The sequence below is a fragment of the Zingiber officinale genome, chromosome 2B (assembly GCF_018446385.1).
Source record: "Zingiber officinale cultivar Zhangliang chromosome 2B, Zo_v1.1, whole genome shotgun sequence".
NCBI classification, from domain to species: domain Eukaryota; kingdom Viridiplantae; phylum Streptophyta; class Magnoliopsida; order Zingiberales; family Zingiberaceae; genus Zingiber; species Zingiber officinale.
Genome location: NC_055989.1, coordinates 102,244,906 through 102,261,852, shown reverse-complemented (window position 1 = coordinate 102,261,852; position 16,947 = coordinate 102,244,906). Strand labels below are relative to the sequence as shown.

Here is a 16,947-nt window from a genome sequence, read left to right as displayed (position 1 = left end):
CATTCGGCTCGACAATTTACCAGGAAGGTAGGGCTGGACCTTTGATGAGGCCAGGCAGGAAATCGCCTCAGGGCCCGCCTAGGAAGGGGCCAAATTTATTTTAATTTTAATTATACCTAAAAAAAGAAATGAAAAGGCAGATCCTAAATGGCTAAACTCTATTCTCACAGTTCTAAGGAGAAAACCAACGCATGACTTTTCATTGTATGTGATCTTTTTTTCCGGTGTTCTTTCCTCGAGGGTATGGATCCATCGAACAAGATCAAACTTAGGTAATCCTAATCTTTTTCTCTGATCTTCTTCCTCGTCCTGCAACACGTGACACCAGTTGCGTCCTAATCGTGCGATAGCGGCTGTTTGCACGATCTAATCGCGTCGATTCGCATGGTGGCTATGGTACATGGCACCAACTGGTGGGTTGGCATTCGGCATCCGATCACATGACTTATAATTGCATAGCGCAATGGCAGTCGCACGTGGCGTTGGCCACTCATGCGAACAGAGACCTAATCACATGGTGGTTGTCAGTTGTTGCTACCACCATATTGGTCTCAGCCATGGGTGTGCAGGATCGAAAAGACGCTCGAGGAGGGGGTGAATAATGTTCATCGCTTTTTCAATTATAACGAGTTAAAACAAACACAGCGGAAAAGAAAAAGAAGAAATAACACAAGTAACTTTTACTTTGTTTGGAGCCTTTGACGACCAAGACCCGCACTTGATGAGTGTTTTCATTAGACAATCACTATCAGTTCAAAAAAAATTACAGAATTTGAATACAAGAACTATAAATTTAATGTTACCGACAACAAAAAAGAAGTAGAGGAACAATTAATCATCGGTTGTCGGAGCAGCCTTTCGATGTCATCAGAGTCTTATCGGAACAACGCACAAGAAAAATAGAAGTGAATGATGATGTGGAACTTCAAGTAAAAGTCCTTTTTATAAGCCATCTTTGGGTGCTCGGACCACCCGCGGGCGCCCGAAGTGCTGACATGATTGCACTTCGTCAAAAATTTATCGTTGAAACTTCTATCCATCTCCAGGCGCCTGGACTGGTCTGGGCACCTAAACCCATCCGAGCGGCTGGACTCTAACGTGTGCCATCTACTAAGTGTCCACCACGTCAATTGGTTGCCCGTTGGCTTCACCTCTTGCCCAGGGGCTTGGACCACCTCCGACTGCCCAGACATCCGGGCGCCTAGACCAAGTCTGGTCGCCTGGAACCCTTTTTCAGCCTTTTGCTTTCCTGTGTCATAAGGTTAACACAACAAACAATAATATAGAAAAAAGTAATAATAATATTTTTGAAAGTTTCTGGACTGTTCGATTCTGACTTTGAGTTTCTCTGAAACCCTAGGTCGGATCAACGCCTATTGTTCCCTCAACTGGGAACGTGTCTCACTCGGTCTCTCCTCTAGTTGCTTACCTCCACACTTACCAATCGCAGACTTCCTTGATGTCAGATCCCTTGATCCACTAGGAATTCCTGCCAGATTTCAACCAATCTGGACTTCAACTAGTTGTCAACCCAATTGGACTTTCTCATGCAAGATCTCAACCAATCTGGACTTCGTACGAGCTATCAACCTAGCTGGACTTCAGCCTAGTGTTTCGATCCTCTAGATCCATCAAGTTCATATCCAACACACTTAACAAAAGGATTAGAACACAACATAATCTTACTTTAACCTTTGTCATACATCAAAATCTAAGTTTAATTATTAGTGCAACTTGTACGAATAGTTTTGACCACTGTTATATTGTTGTGGTCATCGCAACCTTGCTGAACCATTGCATATGCACAATTAAACTTTACTATTTTATTTAATTTTTACATATTTTTGGATGTGAATACTATTGGTGCAATTAGCACAATAGTATCAAACTCAGATTTTAATAATTGACAAATACATTAAAGTTAGATGTGCTTGTGATCTAACTATGTTATAGAGTGTGCAGGGTTGACTAATTTGACGGGTCAAGAGGATCAGACACCAGACAAGAAGTCTAGTCGGGATGTACGATTCCTAATTGGCCAGGTCCATATGTCGGATTCTGGCAAGAGGTTAGGATGTTCGATTCCCGATGGGTTGAAGACCGGAAGTGTGATTCCGAAAGGAGGTTAGGATGTTCGATTCCCGATTGGTAATGTCCGAATGTGCGATTCCAATAGGAAGACCTGGTGGGTCATATTGAACGTCGAGAAGATAACTTGACATTTGGTAAGTGGAGATAAGTCATTGGAAGAGAGTGACTCAGTGAGGACGCATCCAGTTTGAGGGGACAATAGACGTCGGTCTAGTTTAGGTTCATTTTGGAAAACCTAAACTGAGACCATGACTAGATCTGGGTCTAGAAGATAGAATCTAATTAATACTATTTTTATTCTGCTAACTTTGTCTTGTAGGTTATTATTTATTTTGGGATAACATGAATTTACAGGATCGAATTGCACAAAATATCTCCGGTGAACAGTACCAAGGCACCTTCCATGCGAAGGAAGGCGCCTTGAGCTGGGCGATGGAAGGCGCCTTCGGTCGGATAAGATAGAAAGCTTTATCACTAATAAGAGTCGGCTTTTAAGGGATAGAGCTTGTAGTTGAGGCGCCTTTAGTGGTGTTGAAGGTGTCTTCCATCCCATTTAAAAGGGTTACTCAACCATGCAGTTATACACACCTCTATTACAAGCTTCTACGCAATCGTGCGATATTTTGACTGCTCCGACTTTGCGCTACTGCTCCGCTACGAAGCTGCTGTGCCTGATTGCTACTGAGTAGCCGTCCAACACCGAGCTCGATCCTAGAAATTACAAGTGTCAGGTAACTTTTATTTACAGTCAATTTCTTTATTATTTTTAAAGGAAAGTGTATGGTTGTTATACTCTCTTAATTTTCTATACTTGATTTAACGACTAATAGTGAATTACCTATCAATAGGTTTGAGTGGCCGAGGTATTAAAGTAGGAGTTGCCGAAAACTTCGAACCAAGTAAAATTGACTAAGTTTGCTATTTATGTTTTTTCTTTCTATTTCTGTGTTTAATTCCGCTATGTACTTTTGATTTCAAAAGAAAAAAGATAAGTTTTCTAAAATCATGTGATTCACCTCTCTCTCATGTGTATAACGATCCAACAAGTGGTATCAGAGCGAGGTTAGCTCTGAATTGCCAGTAATTCAAATGACCCAACTCGAAGGATACAGTACCGCTCGCCCTCTGCTCTTCAACAGAAATGATTTTCTGTATTGGAAGAAGGGAATAGAGGTTTACTTGAAGATCCACATCGAGCAATGGTTCTCTTTACGATGAGGATACATAGATTTAGTGGACAATGCATCCGAAAATCCATTGGACCCATTGGACCTAAAAGACTGGAACTCGAAGATGAAGAAGAAGGCATAGACTGACAATAAGGCACTGAACACTCTACAATGTGGGCTGACCAAGAAAGAGCTAAACTGAGTCGGATCGTTCAACAATGTAAAGGAATTGCGGAACAAACTGGTCGAACTACACGAGTGAACAACCGACTCAAAGGTAACAAAATGTGACCTCCTATTAAATTTTTTATTTAATATCAAAATGAAGGACGGAGAAATCATAAGCCAACTACACACGAGGATCAAGGATATCCTCAACGACTTACACATGATCGGACATCAACTCAAGAACCGCGACATCATCAGGTATGCTCTAAATTCATTTCCTCGAAATGCACTATGGGCATCAATCATAGATGCCTATAAAGTTTCGAGAAACCTTTCAAAGTTAAAACTAGACAAGCTATTTTGTGAATTGAAATTGCACGAACAAAATAACACCACAAAGGTCGAGAAAGGGATCACTTTTCTTGCAAGTACTTGCCAAAGAACGAACCCAAGCAAAACCCAAGACAGAGACTGACTTGGAGTCTGACGAAGAAGAGTAGCTAGTGAACATGGTAAGAAAAATGTTCACTAGACACAAGAGAAACTTCTCCAAGCATGACATGAAGAAGATGTCCAAGCCCACATCCAACAACCTAAAGGCGAACGCCACGTGCTACGGTTGCAACAAAAAGGGGCACATCAAACACGAATGCTTGAATGAAGACAAGACAAAGAAGACAAAGAAGACAAAGAAGAAGAAAGCACTTTAAGCGACATGGGATGAGTCCTCCTCGGATGAATCGAAAGTCGGCGAACCAAAGCAAGCAAGTTACCTCACGCTGATGGTAACGGGAGGCGAATTGGATCAAGAAGACAAGTCTGAATATGAGTCAAACAATGGATACACATCCGGTTTAGACAAACCAAATGGGATAAATTTTAATTATACTGTAAAGCTTTTTAAAATAATTTCATACTTGAATAAAAAATTAACAAAACTGAGGAACACGCTAAACTCCTCCTTAAGTAAAATAACACCCTTAAGGAATAACCGAACTTAACCTCTTTAACTGATCAAGTTCATGATAAAAATTCAACTCAAGTTACAAGACTTAAGAAACTATTTTGAAAAGTCAAGTCAAAGAACTAAAAGATCAGTTGAAAAAGTTAACCTTGAGAACCAAGTATCTAAACATGATATTTGGATTCCAAAGAACCGTGTACAATAAATATAGACTCGAATACAAGTTTAACTTTACCCTTAAATCATTTTTAATCCTAACTCAAAATAAAAAAAAACTAACTAAAGCTTGAGTTCCTAAAACTTATTTAACTAACAATGTAGGGAAAAATTAATATTATGTACCTAAATATAAAATTTATATTATTAAAAATAAAACCCAAAATAATTTAAATCAATCAAGAAAATTTACAAAATCAAAACATAATCCAACCAAAATTACAAACCCCACAAACAAGACTATAATCAGGCTTACTATAATTATAAACCTAAATAAAAACTTAAAAGGAAAATCTATGATTCAGGAGAAGACTCCAAATTAGTTGGCACCTCCAAAACATAAACCTTATCTATTAAGGGTAATTAGGACTAGAATAATTGAGGATAAAATTTTGTAGAATTGTTGCGCTAGAGGAGGTGAATAGTATTCATGATTTTCATGTTCATTTTAAAACTCGAGAATAATAGCAGTGGAAATAAAGACAGAAAGAAAGAACAAGACAATGCTAACACACCAAGAGTTACTTGGTTCAGAGCATGTGACGACTCCTACTCCAAGGTCGCACGTGAGAGTGCTTTCGATGGGTAATCACTAATCAAACTGAAGATTACAAGTACAATTTTAACTAAAGTACATGCAATTTGAAATGTAAATAACACCAACGACTTGGAGAATAAAATCTTTAGCACAATAGTCGTCGGAGCAGCTTTCGAGCTTCGTAAAGGCTTTATTGGAGTAGCGTGCAGAAGCAGAAGATGCTTAGAATGTTGTTATTAAAATGCTGGTCGAATCCTCCTTTTATAGCCCACTCCAAGCGCCTGGAACCTCCCCCGCGTGCTCTCATCGAAACTCAATTCGACAAAACTTATCCACCTCTGAGCGCCCGGACCATCCTCGAGCGTCTAGACAGTGACGTAGCTTTGCCAGTTAGTGTGCTCCAACTCAGCATACCGATCATCTTTTGGTCATTTGGGCTCTGGAGTAACTTCGAGCGCTTGGACCGCGAGGGAACCTGGCTAGGCGCCCGCATAGGCTACTACTTCAGCGAAGGCTTCCCGAGAGCCCGAAGCAACTCTCGGAGCCCGGACTCCCTTCTGGCGCTCGGACCACCATTTTGCCAACTTCTTCTTCCTGCAAAATAAGGTTAGTCTAGGCAATAATATGTAAAGAATGATAAGTTTTGACAGCCTTCAGACTGTCCAGTCTAGACTTTGAGTTTCACTGAAACTCTAAGTCAAACTAATGCCTATTGTTCCCTTTTCAGGGAACGCATCCTCACATACTCCTCTCAGGAGAGTTTACCTTTTACCAGATCGGTCCTCCAGATCGTTTGGACTTTTGCTCAGCGTCCGAGACATCAAGACTTCATGTTGGACATCCGCTCCATGACTCGTCCATTCCACCTAGTGTCAGCAATCCCTAGGGTTTTCATCCAGTGCCCTCGACTTTAGGATTTCGCCTAATGTCCTCGACCTGTCATGACTTTACCCGATCCGTCGGACCAGAACTTCATTGCCTAACCGCAGTTAGGACTTTCTTCTTGCCTAGCCTCAACTAGAACTTTCCTACACACTTAGTCACACTTGTTAGATTACAATATAACTTAACTTTTAACCCCTTTGCCATTATCAAAACACAGGTTCGATGGTCTGGTGCTCCTTGCACCAACAAATTTGACTTGACAAATAGTACTGGAGAAATTTGAGATTGATAGTAGATTATGAAATCTCTGTTTATGCATGTCTAGGATGATATACCTTAAATATAGTGCATTTAGTTTAGTGAAACTAACTGAAGCTATCCCTTACTAATCCTAGATGGTCAGACCAAAGTTTTGTACTAAGTTTCGTGGGCAAGACTATTTGAAAATTTTTGAAGCACACGGTTATTACTCTAATGATGTCTAAGTGGCTCACCACAGCCTAGGCATTTATCTAAAAAAATGCTTGCTTGTTAGACCCAAAGCTAAACTTGAATCTAATACAAGTTAAACTAAATCCTAAAATTCAACTTAACTCATCTCACAAAGCCATAGGATCTCCTTATCTGAAAACTTAGACTAGGTGATCTGATTAGGACAATTTAAATTCAAAATCAACCAAAATCTAACTTAACTCAAATTTAAATCAAATTCAACTTAATCCAAATTTAAGCTACATTTTTTTGATTACTTTAAAAAAAAAATATTCACCATAAATAGTGGATAAAACTCAAACTTAACTAAAAACTAAAACCTATTTATCTCTAATAACCACTCCTACTTTTGTAGGAATTCAAATGGATATTGGACAGTGGTTGCTCTAGACACATGACTGGCACTACAAGAAAATTGGGATTCTACAACACTTAAACGACAATGCTTTTTTTAAAAAGTGTTATCTATTTTTTTTTAACAACACTTTTAGTGAAAAGCGTTGTCTATTTCATTATTTTCTTATTAATAGACAACGTTTTTCTAAAAACTGTTGTCTATTAGTGATTTTTATGGGTCAAAGACAACGCTTCGTAAAAAGCGTTGTCTATTAGCCTTTTTTTTAGTGTCTACGACAACGATTTTTAAAAAGCGTTGTCTACTACCAAGTTATCATCTCAATTTTAAGTGATCTAGACCGCTTATCTCAAGATCTGACGGCTGGATCTTCATCCATCTTCATCACAATATGGACGGCCCAGATTAAAGGAGGAGAAAACTTCGTTTCCTTTTACCCATGCGATGACACAGTGCTGGTGATTCCTTTCTGTTCACGACATCTCCTCTCGCGCGGCTAGGGCACGCGACCTCCCACCGCCGACCGTCTCTTCTTCCTCACCACCGGCGGGCAGCTCTTTCTTCTCTTCACTGCCGCCGGCCGGACCTCCATAACCCACCCTTCTTCTTGATTCCAACGGCGATAGCAGCAAGCACCGACGACGACTCCGAGCATCCACCTCACCTGTACGCCATGCACCACCCAAAGCTGCGAAGAATGACGCCCTCCGCCGCTTTTAACTTCTTCAGGAGGTTACCTAGTAAAGAGGATATGCTTTTGTAAGTTCTACTGTAAAACTCATCGTTGAAATATTTGCTTTTCCCTCGTCCCTCCCCCGGTCAAACACTCGTAACACTCGTTTTTGTGGTTGTGGGTCAATCCTCGCATGTGGTTGCGATCCGATCGCGCTATTGTCACTTTGTCATCTATCTTTATTTTAATTTATATTTCCTGTTTCCATGATTCTGCCAATGTGTTCTCGGTTCCTCTCTCGTCTCTCTTTCAAGTAAGCGAACACGGAAAGAGCAGAGAAGGACGAAGAAGAGAACAGAGGAGTTGGATTTTTGGTTAATATGATGCGAGCCTCGGTGTTGACGAATCCCTCACCTTTCATGGAAGCCGCATGCTCTTCTATTGCCGCCTCTTTTGTACCGCTCCGTCCTCTCTGCCTCAAGGTTGGTTTTTTCCTGTGTTTTGTTGTTTTGCTTAGAAGATATTCTACACCTACCATAATTCCATGAATTCATGTTAAATATCTTAAGGTTCACCCATTGATCATATTTTCCAAAATGAAAGGATGTTTGTTCTTTCTCTGATTTAGTTGATTTCTGTGATAAAGCTGACAGTCTTTGTTGCCAATGTTTGTTGCAGTGGTTAAATCAGTTGCTACACCAAATCGATTAGTAGAGTTTCCCCTAACTGTTGAAAATGTTGAGTTAGTATTGGATGAAGTAAGACCATATCTTATTTCTGATGGAGGGAATGTAGTACTTCATGAGATAGATGGAAATGTCGTAAGTTAAATTACTCAGATATGTGGTCATATCACTCAAATATGTGTTTTTTTCCCAAATTATTTTGTATGTTTTGGGCAGTTCTCAACTATTCTAGAAAAAGAGATTTTGTTAAGGTGATTGTAAGCTAAGCTAGAAGCTAGGTTGTTGCTTCCTCGTCCATTTTCCTGTCATCCTTGGCTAATTCTATAAGACTATACAGGTTAGAGTTTGGAATATCATGAATGAAAAGTTAGTAATATCAAGTAGAATGATTAGAAAAGATAAAATAAAGAAACACTACTATCTGGCATCAATTAGGTGTAGCTTCAATAAACAAGGAATATGAGAGATACTAGTTCATGTTCAAGGAAGACCATTGATTTTGTAGTTAGACAAACTAAATCAATGAAAATTAGAAGGTGTCAGGTAGAGGAAGAACTATATATGATAGCATATGACTCATCTTATGATGTTATAGCTATCCGAGGTCTGGTTGAAGATTACTTGTGTCTTAATTTGAAACCTTTTGTCTAACAGCTGCCATGATATTCATCCATTTCTTTCCTAGATGTCTGACTCAATTATTTTTCTGAGTGAGAAATAAACATAAACCTGTTGTGAATTCTTAACATCTGTCAAGCTCTTTCCATCAAACCACGCAATAGTCTATCAGGGGTAAGGATAGCTGAAAAGTGAAATGCTATCGTTCATAGGAAAACCCTTTGGATGCTGATAGGTTAGCTGATTGAGTCTTTGTTATTTTAGAGCTTCATGTAGATTTCATTTTATGCTTTAGGTTTCGTTCTATGTTTTTCTTCATGTTGTCTTTCATATTGAGTAATGTTTTATGTGAATGTTAAGTGTTTGTATTAATTTGACCTCCTATGTTTCAATTTGCACACATTATGATTTCATTGACTCATGCCCATCAAGTGTTTGATTAAATGTTTCTTCCATTATATAGATTTTAGTTGATACATTTTCTTTAGTTTAATTCCATGTAATGCTTGTTAGTTTAGTGATTTATGTTCCTATGATGTTTGATTAAAATTTCTTTGTATGCAAGTAATTATATTTGTTATAGAAGTGTAAGGATGATAATTTCTATATTGATCTTAGTTGTTTATTTAATAATATGTTGTTGATTGAAATATATTTATTTTCATTTATCTTTTATTTGTCTTTGGTATTAAAAGACAATAGTTTAAACTTCTTATCTTCTACTAAGAAAACAACACTTTTTTATGCATTGTGAGACCTTACCATATGTTTAGAACAATTTGTATTGATGGATGCCTGGTGAGCATGGCTGGTGAATGTACTAAAATGTGTTTTATGCTATATGATTTGCCAAACAAAGAATGATATGCAATGAATGACAAATAATATAGTCTGTAGATGTATCTTACTGTTGCTTTTTCAATAGACGAGGACTACTTATTATCTTGTCAAACATTTGACAATGAGAAGGAATTTCAGTAATGCGAGAAGAATATATCTATGTAATTTATAGCATTAATATGCCTGTTAAAGAAATGTAGCCAGTAAAATATAAAACCAATCCAAGATATCATTCTAGGTTCTATGTATAGAATCATGTGTGGCTTTGGTTGCCTTTTTTCTTGTGCACTAATTTACCTGCCAAAGATCCATTTCTTTCTTCTGTCTTTCTCAATCCAAATTTTCTCATTGTTGTATGGTGTGAACTGTGACCTTTGTTTTCAACTTTAAGAGTGAAAATTTCTTTTGCATAATACTGATGGTATTGTTTTTTGTGGCAGATACACAGTGGTAGGTGTTTTGTCCCAATCTCAAGCCGACAATCCTTTTTGATCAGTATATCTAGTAGAAGTAAGCATGCAGATCGTTGTCTTCGAGGTCGACTAGCTATTTTGTGCTTTTTTTTGTTTTAAATTCGAATGCTACTATCTATTTTGAAACAGAACTATTTAGTCTTTGTGTATAGTTGAATTCTCCTGTAAATACTAATACTTTGTAATTGAATTCTATTATTTTGATACGAGTTTGAAATCATTAGCTGAGCTAATTAATGTTATTTTATATGTCAAATTCAAATCTAGACATGGTAAAAGAAAATTAATAGTTTTGCAAATATAAAAAAAATGATTTTGTAAATAGTTTTTTTTTTATTTTTATTTTAAAAAGACAACGCTTTTAAAGCGTTGCATAAGTGTTGTCTTTGCCAAAAACAACAACGCTTTTAAAACATTGCAAAGATGATGTTTTTTGCAAAAAATACACAACGCTTTTAAAGCGTTGTCTTCGCTACAAATGACAATGCTTTAAAAGCATTGTCGTTGAGCAAACTTTTAACAACAGTGTCTTTAACAACGCTTTTTCAGGCACAAAGACAACGCTTTAAAAGCGTTGTCTATTAGCTTTTTTCTTGTAGTGTGGGAATCCAACCAAGTTCAGCAAACTAACATTTAAAAGCATAGGAACAATTGCGTAGGGAAATAATGACAAACTTAAAGTAATTGGAATGAGTAATATAGAACTTGAATATGATTTCATTATTCGTAAAGTTTTATTTATTGAAAATTTTAAATTCAATCTACATAGTATAAGTCAATTGTGTGACACTAGTTAAAAGGTTAGGTTTTTATCAATTGAATATTTAATTAAACACACAGAAAACACTAATATAAGACTTAAAGGATTTAGAAACAATAATATGATCTATACAGTTAACCTTACTAGCTCCTCACTCAAGTATCACTTGACACAAAAAGAGGAAACACGGCTTGGCATAGAAGACTATCCCACACTCACCTCAAAAATCTCACCAAATTAAATGATTTAGTTAAAAGATAACCAAAATTACCTTAGATTCAACAATCTGTAATGCTTAGCTTGCTAACAAGGAAAATAAACTAAATCCACTCATAAACCAACCAATCAAAATCAAACCAAATCTATACTTGAACTAATACACTTAGATTTATTTGACTTACATGGGATAAAATCAATTAATGAAAACCTATACTGCCTAGTAATAATTAATGACTATTCAAAATTCACTTGGATAATATTCTTAAAAAATAAAGATGATACATTTGAAATTTTTAATGATTTCTATAAACAAATAGAAAATGAAATAGACAAAAAAAAATCAAAATAATAAGAAGTGATTGTAGGGATCTAGTGCGCTAAACACGCGAAAAGCGCAGCAGACATTTTTACTAGATCCTCTCTAGAAGATCCATGTGAAGGAAAAACTATCATATACTAAGTTTGATTAGAGAGTTATACCTTTGGTGCGTGCACTCGATCTCCCGATAGCTAGGATCTCAGTATAATCACGTGTTCGTGCCTCTACGGTATCCACACGAACAAGCCTTTATTTGTCTCACAAACTCACAAAGTGGAATGGAAAACCACCTAAGGTTGTGCTAGCAACCCAGAGAGGTGCTTCGACCAAGATAAGGAAGAAGAAGAAGAAGAAGAATCTCAATGGATACAACAAGTTTTCATCTTATGAAAATTCCATTCATAAATCATATTTATATCCATCTAATGAATACCAAAGGGTTTTGCCCTTTGGTCTTCCTCTTTTCAATCTAATGGTTCAAAATTGACCATTCAATCCAATAGTTCAAAATTGACTATTCATCTTTCTTGATAAATTCAAGTTCACCCAATGAGTCTAACTCATTGAACCTTATCAATCCAATTGACTCTATAAACATCAATCCAAATTGATTCCATGAATCTAATTCGAATTAGACTCAATCCAATAATTAGATCGAATTGAGTCTAACTCAATTGGATTCAATTATTGGACACTTTGTGTGAACGCCCTAGTAAGTAAAGCTAGGCAATGTAAAAGCCCTGATGAGTGAAACTAGACAAATGGGAAACTTGGTGAGTGAAGCCAAGTGAAAGACCTAGTGAGTGAAACTAGGCAGATGGAAATCCTGGTGAGTGAAGACAGGTGAAAGACCTAGTGAGTGAAGCTAGGCAGATGAAAATCCTAGGAAGTGAAGCCAGGCGTGTGAAAATCCAGGGGGATCCAAGGTGACCAGGCACCGGGTGTTTGGAAGTCTAAGTGCGTCGTAGAGGACCAGATACTTGACACGAGATGAGGAGAAAAGTCCTGATGGGTCAATGTTGAATGGACACTTTGCACAGGGAGAAAAGTCCAAGTGGGTCAAAGGATTGACCAGACACTTGGTGATGAAGTCCAAGCAGGTCAAGGTTGACCAAATGCTAGGCATGAGCGAGTCCCAACAGGTCACGGTTGACCGGATGTTGGATTTAGGATCCTAGACTTGAGTTAATCAAGTTAGGGTTGGTCAATCGATCAGTCAATCAATTGAACCAGAGTCCAATCGATCAGCCGATCGATTAGGGCCATGTCAATCGATCAACTGATCGATTGGAGGCTGCTCGCGCGAAGAGCATAGAGTGCTCCCCAATTGATCAGTCGATCGATTGGGATACTCCAATCGATCGATAGATTGGGGTCTATTTCCTTGCGAGATTACGAAGAGCACAGAGGTGCTCTAAATCGATCAGTCGATCAATTGAAGCCTCCCAATCAATTGGTCAATCGATTGGGATATGACTGTTGTGCAGGATGCAGGATTTTGACAACTAGGATCGTTGTGATATGACATGGCAATCGATTGGGAACCCTAGAAACGTAGATATAAAGGTGACAGTGAGTTCAAATGAGATAGTTCTTCACTTTGATTATCTCCGGCTCTTCACACTCATCACCGCCAGATCTTGAAGCGCTCTTGGGACAAGTGTTGTTGCACTTCCAAGAGTCAAGAGGCATCTTCAAGCTACACAAGATCAAGCAAGAAGAGATTTTCTTTTGTATTTATGTATTTACTTCTTGCTTCGAGTTGTATCTTGTTGTGTGAGTGTTGTACAAGACTCCACCTTCGGTTGTTCCAAGAAGTAGTTATTTTCTTAGTGGAGGGTGTGCTCGGTGTGTGGATCTATGGATTAGTCGTCTGTTCTTGAGGTGGATACCAAGTAAATCTACGTGTTAGCATTGGAGAGCTTCACTTTGATTCTATCCGCTACAAACCAACATCTACGAAGCAAGCGAATGAGCGAGACGAGCTATTCACCCCCCACCCCACCCCACCCCGCCCCGCCCCGCCCCGCTGTTAGCTCCGAAGTGACCCAACACATGAGATGCTATTTAACAAATGCAAAAAGAGCAATTGATATGTTATAATGTCCGGCAAAATTGAATGATTTATTCCAAATACTTACACTGCCTATAAGATTTTATTAACCATCGATAGAAAGAAATTTCTCGAACTTGAACTTAATCAAGAATTATCTTTGCTCAACAATGTCATAGGATAAGCTAAATGGGCAAGCATTATTGTCGATTGAGAAAGAAATAGTCTGATAATTGGAGTATACAGGTTTGATAAATATTTTTTTTCTAAAACAACTAAATGAGCAGTGTTTATATAATTATTTCAAATATTTGTTAACTTTTTATTGATGTGATATATTATTTTTTATTTATTTATGTATTTAGTATATTTGTTATCTGTAAATTGAATTTTATAGTTATTTACCATAACAAAAATATCACTTTTTATTATTCACTTCAAGCCTCATTGAACACAGGTACGACTCTACAACAATGTACACACTTAAAGTTACAAAATTCTTAAAAGGCACATCTATCCTTTAGATTTTTCAAATAGGACACTTATTTTCTAATTTACCTCTCTCGTCAGTCACTGTAGTACTACATTCAAAGAATAACATCATTGTGATATTGTTTTTTAAAAATCAATATCATTTTAGTACTGTATAAATCTTAAAACCAGCACCACTGTAGTACTGCATTTTAAAAATTAACATGTGTATTTTGGTGTTGCTATAATTGCATGACAGTTCAATTATAGCAACTACGATTTTGTAGCTGCTACATAACTATAGCAACTACAGTTTCATAACTGTTACAACGTGAATGTCAAATATTAAATTTTGAGAGACTATAACTTTTAACTCTAATTGAACCACAGGACGCATAATATATCAAATCAAATCTTGTTCAGATGTCTACAATTAACTATGGGGTGGAATCTATAATGACATGATTTCATGCAAAAAAAAATTTGTTTAAATTTGTTTATCCATATTGTAACTATAACTATAATAACTATAGTAATAATGAAATCGTAACTGTTATAATTATAATAATTACAAAGTATAGTTACAATTGATACGAACTTATATAGTAGATATAATGGCATAGCTATTTGTTACAACGCAAATCTGAATTAATTAAGATTTAAATAGGAGAATATTTATGTCATTTTAGAAGGTGATTTATATAGGGAGGTCGAACGTTTTTTTTTTTTAAATGAAAAATCATTTCGGGCAAAGTGAGAGTGTAAGTGTAAGCTGGATACTGTCAACTGCAACAAAAATTGAGGAGGCTCAAGTAAACAAACCCAAGCCTGTTCCCTGTATTGGCCGTGATATTTACGCCACCGCCTCACACTCGATCCGCTGCTCCGCGGAGCGGCATAAAGCCTCGTTACCGACGTTCTCCAGCAGCTATTTGACCGCCACGTGTCCCGTCCTGGAGCACGTCCCTTACCTCGCACCCAGATCTCACTCCCTACGCCTCTGCAAATAAACCACACGGCCCTCGTCCTCTCTCTCCCTCTCCCTCCCGATCTCTCTCTCTCTCTCTCTGCCCGCTTTCGAATTTATTTTTAGGGTTAATCGCGCGGGATTTCTTGCTGTTGCTTCTCGTTCTCTTGATCGGAGCTTCCGGAAGCTCTGCCTTCCACCGTGCTTCTTGCTTTGTCCTCGTCGATTCTTCTCGTTTTGAAACCCTAGATCTTGCCTTGTTCCGTTGGATTCCTTCTTTTTTTTTCCTGGGCTGATGCGGCCGGGGTCTTTGAAGAAAGCTATTTCGAATCGCAGTGACCGTCTTCGAGCGCGCCTGCCGCTGCGGCAATTCTCAGTGGCTCCACTCGGCGTGTGTTGGTTCAAATGCTACTGAAATCTAGGGTTTTCGACAGCGTCATCCTTCGGAATCCATTTCTGAAGCCATTGGTTCTGGACTTGATAATATGATTGATTGAACATGAGCGATGGTGGCAAGGAGAGTGAAAGGGATCATGAGAGCAGGTCAAAGAAGGATCAGCCACCAGCGGGATGTGACGAGTTTGGTCGCGCTGTCGCCAAGGTTGCCGTAGCACAGATTTGTGAGTCGGTTGGTCTCGAAGGATGTAATCTCTCAGCTATTGATGCTTTCTCTGAGGTTGTCGTCCGGTACATCTATGATTTGGGGAAAAGTGCGAGGTCTTATGCTAATTTAGCTGGGAGAGCAGACTGCAATGTATTCGACGTCATTCAGAGCTTAGAGGATTTGAGTGCACCGTTGGGTTTTTCTGGGGCATCAGATATTCATCATTGCCTTGTTGGTTCCAGTGTTGCTCGAGAGATCACCCAGTACGTCAACACAGTGGATGAAGTTCCATTTGCTAAGCCCATTCCCAAATTTCCTATTTCGCGGTTACCAAAGTCTTCACCTAGCTTTGCTCAGGCCGGGTTAGAGCCAGCGGGAAAGCACATACCAGATTGGCTTCCAAGGTTCCCTGATCCTCATACGTATGTCCATACGCCAGTTTGGAACAAAAGGGCCACTGATGCAAAAGCAGACAAGATTGAACAAGCAAGGCAGCGGAGGAAGGCCGAGAGGTCATTGTTAGGGTTACAGCAACGACTTGCTTCCAATGCTGCAGCTGGGTTTCAACCTATCAATGATGATGATACCGGGAAGGGGAAACAGGTGGTTGCTAGCACTAGCAATCCTTTTCTGGCTCCACCTTTGACATTCACTGAGAAGGAAGTATCTGAAGTTGTTATTCCATGCGAAATGGATGAAGGCAAGAAGTTGTTGGATGAAGGCAAGAAGTTGTCTGATGAAGGCAAGAAGTTGTCAGATGAAGACAAGAAGTTGACGGCCGTTGAGACTTTTGCTCCCATCATTGAGGCAGTGAAGTCCGGCTCTCTTGACTTGGATTTGAGTGAGAAGAAACCATTACTTACAAGCAGACCTACTGTGCATTTTAAGATTGGAGTTGACAAGAAGTCTATAGCATCGTCATTAATTGCTATGAATCCTAGAAAGGATGTGTGGCCTTTCAGGGATGAAGAAAAGGATGACAAAAAGAAGAGAGCAGAAATGATACTTAGAGAAGCTATGGAGAAGCCACATGACCTTGCTCAGCTTTAAAGTACATTTAGACAAGGCTTGTGGTGCAGAAATGTAAACAGAATTTCTTGGCAATTCAAATTCGGTGGAAATTTGAACATTTTTTTTTTGTTCGAGTGGGTCAAATTGGTTCAGAAATCTTAGGTATGTAGACTGTAGGTTCTTTTCATTCACTCTATCACATTTTTGTTTCTCCTTCTGGGAGTTGAGAGAAAAAGGTTTACTACGATGTGAAATGACTTCAGTCATTTTCTGTTTGGTTCAATCTAATTGATGTCTGATTTGACTATCAAAGCATATATGACCCAGTTGGTTTAAAGAAAATCAAGCTTTATAGTTTAATACTTTTAGTCTTAA

General features: G+C 38.3%; 1 protein-coding gene across 1 annotated transcript; it reads left to right on the top strand.

Annotated features, from left to right (window-relative positions):
* Positions 1–15,004: 15,004 nt before the first annotated feature.
* On the top strand, positions 15,005–16,947 carry LOC122046552 (transcription initiation factor TFIID subunit 8-like). The gene has a single exon (XM_042607303.1). The coding sequence runs from the start codon at positions 15,457–15,459 to the stop codon at positions 16,609–16,611; it is 1,155 nt and encodes a 384-aa protein (XP_042463237.1). The 5' UTR covers positions 15,005–15,456; the 3' UTR covers positions 16,612–16,947.